General features: G+C 45.7%; 1 protein-coding gene across 1 annotated transcript in view; it reads right to left on the bottom strand.

The window, feature by feature from the left end:
- Window positions 1-1,002: 1,002 nt before the first annotated feature.
- Window positions 1,003-9,436, bottom strand: part of igfbp3 (insulin-like growth factor binding protein 3) — a 12,893-nt gene continuing 4,459 nt past the window's right edge. The window contains exons 3-4 of the mRNA XM_030049445.1: window positions 9,380-9,436; window positions 1,003-3,973 (exon numbers count right to left, since the gene is read on the bottom strand). The exon at window positions 9,380-9,436 is cut by the window's right edge and continues 63 nt beyond it. Of these exons, the coding sequence (XP_029905305.1) occupies window positions 3,848-3,973; window positions 9,380-9,436 (183 nt within the window). The 3' untranslated portion in view covers window positions 1,003-3,847. The remainder of the gene's footprint in view (window positions 3,974-9,379) is intronic.

Raw genomic sequence — 9,436 nt, 5'->3', positions numbered from 1 at the left:
TTTACTTTATGTTGCTGTTCTCTCTGACCAGGAACACATGACCACAAAGAGCAAGTTGTAGCTCCACAGTGAACCATGAAGTGTGGTGGGGAAAGTGTGTTGATTTGTGATGGGTCTGCTCTGTCTACATGCTGCTGTTGGAGAGAGAAATGTTTATGTGAGTCTATTCCAAAGTGACTAACTGCTCACTTGTGTGTATGTACACTTTTGTAATTGAGATGTAATGTAAAAAAAGTGATATATTTAATAAAAACTTTAACCGCAGCTATGTGCTCCTGGCCTCTCTGTTGCCTCAGGGAGAGTATATAGCCTAAGTGTGTGGCTTTTGTGCTGGAGTGGTTGTGCGCAAACAGCCATAGGTGGCGAAACATAACGAAAAATTACAGCTTCATCAAGATATGATTGTGAAATCAGAACACACATACACACACTTGAAGCTGTCTAATCCTGTTTCTGTGCAGATATGCCTGAGGACCACATTTCTATATTCAGTGTGTTTGCGTGTGTGCGTGTATTTGTGTGCACATGCATGCAGTGTTATCATGGTGATCTAAAGTGGAGCTCCTGTCTAACTTTAGACAGTTAGCCAGGACATGGCTCTGGCTGGCCTGTGCTTCGCTGCCTTTTGACCCGCTCTCTGTTTGCCTTGGTCGGGCACAGGAATTTGCCTCAACCTCTGGTGCCCACTGCCAGCCTGCCTGGCACCACCAGATTTATTTTTATTCTTTACAAATTGAACCTTTGCTTTATGCTCATTGACACATTCCAAGACTGAGGGGAGCCTGATTGCATTCATGGGCTTAAACAAGAGTGATTTGTATCCTGATTACCTACAGTTAAACCTCTTCAATATCAACAAGGAAAGCAGGGGGCATGATCCATCTCTTGGCTACTTTGTAGGAATTAATTACCCATCTCCACCACCCCACCCCCAAATAATGTTAAAAAATAACACTAGTCACTACACACTAGGAGGCATCAACAAACAACAGAGACAATAACTTAAAATGTGTTCATTTTTTATTTAAAAAAGACATTAAATACAAATTATATTTGAATCAAAATCATTTCCTTTCTCAAAGAAAATAATAGCTGTGTGATTTCTAGTTTAGTATCATGAAAAGCTTGAATCAAAAACTCTTTAAAGGATAAACTTAAAATGAAAAACAAAGTACATTTACCCGTGAACAGAGAGATTCTTACGTGACCAGCAGGAAAAAAAAGTGACATACAGAAGTGACCCTGGCTCTGCACTACAAACTGAGGCGGGATGGCTGGGTGTGCATGGAGAGAAGTGACTTACTGAGAGGTGAGAGGTTCAATGGCCTGTAAAGGCAGTGAACTAAGATGACCAGAGACCTGAGTGCCTGACTGACAGAGATCTGCCATGGGTTAAATCACCCACAGGGCATGGAGCTTACAAATGACACTGCTGAGATACAGAAGGAAAAGGTTCTTAAAAAAACATTCATTAGTGATTATATTCCCCAAAATACACTGAATCATATAGACTTTGTTGTGCAATCGGTGAGTCACTGAATTGTTCATAAGAAAACGTAGTTTGGATCAGCTTATAATTCTTTCTTAGATAAATAACTTTATTTTTACTCTTAAGTACTGTACATGATGTCTCATCAGACACATAGCTGGCCAGGAATATATATATATATATATATATATATATATATATATATATATGTAAAGACACACTTACAAATAATAGGGAGGGAATAACTTAACATAACATACTCTTATGTTCCTCCCCTTACATCAAGTCTTTGAATAGAATGGGATATAGCACCAACAGGTTGGTTTTAAGTTGTTGCTGTCTATCAATGTGAATATACAGCCGATTCCATGTTACCATGCTACTGGGCTAGCATTCTTTGTCGGCATTCTCCACTTTTCAAGTCTTTACACAGGATGTGGGAGAGCATCAGGCAGGAAGTTCCTTGGGGAGGATCACGCCTCCTCCCTCAGACCCCCTACCACTTGTGTGAATGCATATTTGGTGCTGTGTCCACCTTGTGGAGTTATGTTGGCATAAGATCATACAAGTATTTTCAAAAAAACAAAAACAACAACAACAAAAAAGAAAATAGTTGCATTGAATGGAAATTCTGAGGGGTGTTCGCTAAGTTCACTGTCAGAAGTCCTGGTGTAGCTTTCGTTTTTTTTTTTTCTTCCTAAGTTATTATTGTTTTCTTACAATATCACATCGTTTCATCTAACTTTACCTCTAAGGAAAGGTATGCAGATGCAGATAGGTCCAATTGTCTTTAACTGCATGCATTGGCGAGTAGCGGTGCAGCTAAAGTGCTTTAAGTGCTTGTGCTTGGGCTTGAAGCATGGGGGCAGCTGGCACCTGTGGCAGGGCAGGCCGGTCACACCGGGCAAACCCAGTTGGAACAAGCCTACACCAGGTTGCATCACTGACAGGAAGAGGACTGAAGATAAACGGGGTGCTGGGGACAGGGAGACAGCGTTTAGGGCTAGAGGGAAGGGGATGGGGACAGGGTTAGGCATGAAGATAGAGGCAGGACAAGGAATTTGGGATTGGGGTAAAGACATAAGATTCCAGGAGATCAGCACCAGAGCTTGGAGCATGGTAGATGAGGACAGAGAAGAGGAAAGGGGTGGGTACAGGGCAAAGGGGAGCATATAAAGCAATCGTGTGCTTGGATAGAGGCAGGGAGCGGGGGAGGGGAATTGGGATGTTGATGTGGTCAGGTACAGATGGACAGGAATGGGATTTGGGAAAGAGACAGGGGACCGGCTAATCTATCCAGACCAATCCCTAAGTCTGCAGGGTTGGATGCAAGCACCTTAATTAAGGACTATAGATGGTGAAGGACTACAGGGAGGGGAGGCACGCAAGGATGGTTTTAAGGCACTATAACTGCATGGATTGCCTCCGTTCTCTTCCTCCTGCAGAGCACCAGCAAGAAGAGGGACAAGGTAGTATTATGGAGACAGCGAGGAAGGCCCTGGTTGGCCCTCACTGTGGATAAGAGGTCAAAGCCCTGTCTTCCCATATGCCTTCACTTCAAAATGGACCCTGAGCCAGAGAGCGGTTTCTGCATTGTTTAATGGAATAGGGGGTTGGGGATGGGCTGTTCAGAGGTGTTCTAACATCTCTAAACTGAGCTTAGTGAAATACAGTATTTACACAAAAAAACACTTTGGGAAGCACACCCACACAATCTTGCACAGACATGCAGTTGTGCACAAATGCACGTATGTTATGCAGGTGCACACAGACAAAACCACACACATACATACACACACACACACACACACACACACACACACACACACACACACACACACACACAAACGTGTTGCGGTGGGGGTCACAGTCACAAACAAGTCCTCTTTAAAGTGAGTGGAAAAGTCCCTCCTTCCTCTCTCTCTAAAAGAATAGTGCAGATGATAAGATTCTCTCCTCCCTCTCTCTTTCTGTCTTTTTGTTTTTCTTTTCTTCTTTTTTCCAATAGAAAGGATAGAGGCTCCCTAAGCACAGAACAGACAGCTGTGATGGACAGGAGGCTTGGCCAGTCGCCTAGGCTTTGCTCCTAAGTCTTCTCCAGCCCACCCCTTCCCCCTCCCTTTCTCCTCTCCCAAGTCCCTCCCTCTCTGACAGAAATGTGACCTGCAATCAAAGGTCCACAGCTCCTTCAAATGTTTACATAAAATTACATGCAGGAGCAAAGAAGGCTGTCTCTCTCTTTCTCTCTCTCTCTTTCTCTGTTTTTTTCCCTCCTTCACCCTCCCCCCCAATCTCTTTCTCGCTCTTTCTTTCTTTCTCTCCACACTCGCACTCCATCCACTCTCGTTCCCATTTCTCTCATTTGCTCTCCAGGTTGTAGCACTGTGTCTCGCCCCTCTCCTTGCCATCGTAGCCAGGCAGAGGCTGCCCGTATTTGTCCACGCACCAGCAGTAGCCCCGCTTCCTCCCTTTGGATGGACGGCACTGCAAAGAGATGTGAAGAGTAATTCAGTACATTAGCAAGCGATGGTGCAAAACTGCCTATTTGCTTTTGGTAATTACATGTTTGCTATGCCAGGATTAGTCTTTTTTTTACCCCTCAAACATGTGCAGCCTTCAACAAGCAGTACTACACAGACAGGTACCATGAGCATGGTAAGAATAAATGCAGCAACATCATTCATCTAGCTGTGGCCCTATTCAGAAACAGACAGAAAGCCAGATGATGGGACGGGTAAAGAGAGCAAGAATAACACTGGAGAGGGGTTGAAGACTTATCACTTTGAGGCAACCTGTACAAACAGACTATGTTTCCAAGGTGAAGAATTAAACTAACGCTAATTTATCAACACCACCATCAATGTGCACATGTACATGAGTGTGTGTGTGCATGCGTGTCAGTGTAGCTACTATCATAACACTCAGTCCGTCTATCTCTCTGTTGGCTTTCTCATTTTGGATGCTTGTCAGGAACGAGCGCAAGTCATGCCTCAGCAGAACTCTAACAAGACAAACATCACATCGGTGGAGAGGAATGCCCCACTGCCAGGGACTCACTCTGCGTTTGTGTGCCTGTGCTGCGCAGAAACTATCACAGATAAACACCACCGATGATGCAGCTGCTCACCCTGCAAAAGATCCTAAATGTATCAAGCTCAAAATGGGAGAGTCTCACTCAGGCACCCACGTGCAACCAGCTCACACAAGTCTCTAAACTCAGTAGCATGAGTAAGATGCATGCAATGCTGTTGAGCTTTTTCTTATCTATGGGCTCCGGAGGAGTTTATTTATCAGGCTTATGTGCTCCTAAGCGTTGGGGCCGAACAAGAAAATTTTGATTATTTTTGATAGGGGTGAAGGGAATTAGGAAAGCAATGAGTGAGTGAGAGTGAAGGAGTGTGAAGGTAAACATGGAGTTGCTAAAATATTTGCCAAGGCCAATTGGAGGGCTGCAGGGAAACCAGCGCTGCTATTCTGGGCAGCTGGCAGACACTCAAAATCATCTGGAGCTGATTAAGGCCTGCACATACACATGCATGCGCACACACACCCACATGCACACACCCCGGTAAACATGTAAGCACACAGACATATATGCATATACGTACCCCCACCTGCTTACATTCACATATGTGAACCCGCAGATGCAAGTGCTCACTCATACACAGGCACAGTCCATGAGCTCCAATTGGCGTTCATGGGAAACGACCAAATCAGTTGATTTGACCTATCTGCCACATGCTAAACTGTAGACCAGAATAATCCCGCTACCCGTCATCTGCCCCTGGGAGAGTAGTGTGACAGGGCAGAAAGACAGAGTGACTGAGAGACTGAAAGACAGACAGGCAGATAGGTGGACAAGCAGCTATGCAAGCCATAAGAGGAGACAGACATATAGGCAGACTGGCAGACAGACAGGCTTTAGAGTGTGTCCAGGTGTCTGTTTCCGGTGTAGTCAACATCCACGTGTAGCCCGAGTGCATGATCAAAGGCAGCTTTATAGAGACAGAGCCCAATTAAAATACCTCACCAACAACTACTGCAGCAGTCTGGGGGCAAATACGCCGCCGAAAACGCCCCATTCTCACACACTATCATCGAGTAGGATGGGGGGTATTTTTCTTTCTACCTCTCTTCCTCCTCCTCTCCTGTCTCTCTCTGTTTCTCTTACTTTCTTCTCTCTCTCTCTCTCTCTCTCTCTCTCTCTCTCTCTCTCTCTCTCTCTCACTCTTTCTCCCTTCCTCCTTCCATTCCCCCTTACAGTGCCATCGTCTGAGTCTGTGGCCAGCTTCTATTTTAGCCCTGACCCAACGGACGAGACTGTGGAGAGGAGCTTAACATTGTGTTCCTCTGCTCTGGTTAATGATGATAGAGTCCTGCATGTATGTGCTGTGTGTGTGTGTGTGTGTGTGTGTGTGTGTGTGTGTGTGTGTGTGTGTACGGGAGGGTGAACAGCAAGAGGAGAGGCGGAAGGGAGAGGAAGAGCAAAATGTGCATGTGTGCATTCCCCTGTTGCTTGGCTACTTTTGAATTTCCGCTCAGTCTCTTTCATCTGTGAGCTATTAGCAGTCATCTCAACCAATCCTTTCTGTACTGCCTCAATCTAAACACATGCACACACACACACACACACACACACACACACACCCGAACACATAGTGAAGGCAAAGGCCAGATATTGGCAAACTACAGCTGAGGGCTGGATGTCACTTTACGGTTCTCTAATAAAGAACTTAAAAACTACAGGAGGTAGACACGGGCAGCATCAAAAAAAAAAAAAAAAAAAATAAATAAAAGAATATCTTTCCCCACTGTTTGTATTCTTTGTTTTAGAAATGATGTGATTCATTTATGAAGCTATTTAAGGATGCACACTTCAGTTCACTTGAGTGACCTCTCACAATATACACATCAATATATAATCTACATATTCTCAGATCAGGACTCTGAAAAATATACGTCATTCCTAATAGTTTGAAGAATGCTATAACCACTACCTCTGAACCCTCAGACCAAGGTCACCATAGATGGAGTGCCCTGTCTCCTGAGCTCTGGAGCTTGCAGTCATGGCCCGAGTCTTAAACATGCAGTGTTCACATAGCTGTCACTAAAACAGCCCATTTCATTCACCCTGCACAGTCATAATGCCACCTTTATGGGGTGTGTATACATGTGTGTGTGTTGTGTGTATGACTGTGTGCTCTCATAATGCCTGTCTTTATAGCTAATAGCAGCGCTGCCGGGCTTCATGGACATTAAAAAGAGCTTGGTCTGACCACAGGATAAACACAAACTTATAAAATGCAATGTGTGCATATAGGGAAGCATGTATATCTATTTGTGTAGGTGTGCAAAAGAAGGTGCATTTGTATGTGTGTGTGTGTGTGTGTGTGTGTGTGTGTGTGTGTGTGTGTGTGTGTGTATGTTTGCAAGTGCATCAGGAGTAGTTCCCTGGCCCGCACTTTGCTGCAGGATATTACTTTTGCAAGAAAAAAATGAATAAGAGTCCCAGTGAATCTAGCTCTGAATTGGGTCTCCATTCAAACAGAATGTGGACGGCCGCCGGAAACACTGCTCTAACAGGCCACAAAAAAGATAAAGGGCGTAAGGTCAAGAGAAGAGGTAGGCACTTTCATGGGGTTTATGCAACTGACAAAATGCCCCCGCCCCCCCTTCCCGTACACATACACAGAGAAGGAAGGAAAGATGGATTAGAAAGCCAAAGAAGTGAAGGAAAGAGAGAGAGACAGAGTGAAAATAGCTGTCTGGGTTACCGAAGGTTGGCCAGTTATTATAAAGCCATTGTGGCTGGTGTGTACGTTTCCACAGATTCTTCTGAGCCACGTTCAATAAGTCAGCCCTTATGAGCCTGGCACCGGCAGGACAGAGGGAGGGAGGGATAAGTGTACGCAGGCACCTGGCTCACATCCTTACCCACTGCCTCCCCCTCTTCCTCTCGACACATACACACACCTATGAAAGAGTACACAGTGGCACACACTCACACACACACTATCATCCCATTCACAACCCTCCGCAGGGTGATTCCTGGCCAAACAAGGAAGGAAAAGCCAGGTGGGTGGAAGGGCAGAATGGACAGAATGATAGAGTGGGTAGACAGAACAAGAGATGGTTAGAGGGCTGCAGGCAAAGCGCAATGGGGGGTAATGATGGGTAAGTTAAGAGAGAAAATGACAGCGAAAGAATGAGACTAAGTGAGAAAGAGAGAGAAAGTCAAACAGTTAGAGGAGTGTAATGAGTGAAACAGTATTGGGCATGCTTGGCTTCCACTGGGACACTGAGCCAATTCATATAACTGCAGCTAAAATTAGGTTTCACTGTAGCCTTCTCAAGGTAGGGCTAATGCTGCTCAGGCTTCCTCTGTGCGCTAGCTACTCATATTACCAACATACAACACATACAGATGTCCATGCTTACACACTCAGACACTCAAACATGCTTCAATATTTATCCTGATGATCCTTCCTAGAAATGAAGACAGCTTGCATATCATGTGTATGGTTGTGCCCCTTTTCCTCTGCGCAGACGTTCACACACGCACACACACAGACACAGACACACACACACACACACACACACACCCTTACACCTCCCCCTCCTCCCTTCTTTTCACAGTATTGTCACCCTAGACGGTTCACACGGTCTCCTCTTCACTGTGTTTCCGGTCATAAATCTCTTGAACACACCGTGAAGGCACATCCCCCTGGATGGATTTAACACACAACACCCTGCACCCCGCCAGCCCCTCTGAGAGTGGGACAAGGGCTGGCACACTGCTGTACACACACACACACACACACACACACACACACTTGCACACACTTCCAGCAGTGCACAAACTGGCACATTCCTGGCCCAATTTATTGATCAAATCCAGGAAAAGGAAAAAAAAAGGAGCGTGTGATTTTAGTGACAGTGACAATCGAACAGCACTTTGGAGACCGGGGGAAAGAGTGAGGTAAGAATGTGAGAGGAAGATATTACTGTGTGTGTGTGTGTGTGTGTGTGTGTGTGTGTGTGTGTGAGAGAGAGAGAGAGAGAGAGAGAGAGAGAGAGAGAGAAAGAGAGAGAGAGAAAGAGAGAGAGAGAGTGTTATGGCTTGGGTTGGTCTCTGACTCATGGTGCTAGTGGGTTTTTTTTCAGTGACTCATGCGTTTCTCCGAACGGGCTCCTGCTCCTTGGAATCCCTCCGATAAGGCTCCCAACCACAGGAAGTGGGATGGGGGTATTTATTTGACATGTTGTGGGTCTCAGCTTTCCTCCTCAACCCGTCTACCGTCTTGCAAATGAGTAGCCTATGGGTGGCCTGAGTCTGTACCACAGACAAGAAAAACTAAACTACTGACAGGCTGTTTGTTTTCTTTACCTCACCAACAGCACCCCACACCTACACCCACACCAAAACTTCACCACTGCCGCCATCAAATGAGAGCCATACATATACTCCCCTGCTGCCACATCTACCGTGCCACACACACTCCCAGACCACATTCTTACATCCCTACCCCCCACACTCTGCCATACCACACACCCACAAACACACCTGACCGACTTCATTTCCTGTGAAGCATGACTCAGACGGCTGCAGTGCATTTACTCGGGTAATACATGGTTATTAGTGATCCTGATAATATATTGTTGATGTTGCTGTCAAGGCAACCCAAACTGCAGCGCCGGGAATGGGTGAGAAGGGGGGGATTGGGTGTGTGCATATGTCGGTGGGTGGGTGGGTTGAGTTAGGTGAGGATTCTTTGGAAGTGTCCGGGCATGTGGGTCTATTTGCATGCTTGTATGTCCGCAGGTGTGTGAGTGTGTGTGTGTGCCCGCTTTTGTGAATGAGAGACGGGAAACATCATAAGAGACATTCACCTGTTTTTTCTTGTAGAAGCCCTTTTTGTCACAGTTGGGTATGCGGAAGCCTCTGGG

This window comes from Myripristis murdjan, chromosome 4 (assembly GCF_902150065.1).
Source record: "Myripristis murdjan chromosome 4, fMyrMur1.1, whole genome shotgun sequence".
NCBI classification, from domain to species: Eukaryota; Metazoa; Chordata; class Actinopteri; order Holocentriformes; family Holocentridae; genus Myripristis; species Myripristis murdjan.
The sequence above is the reverse complement of the archived record's forward strand: the minus strand, read 5'-3'. Positions and strand labels throughout refer to the sequence as shown.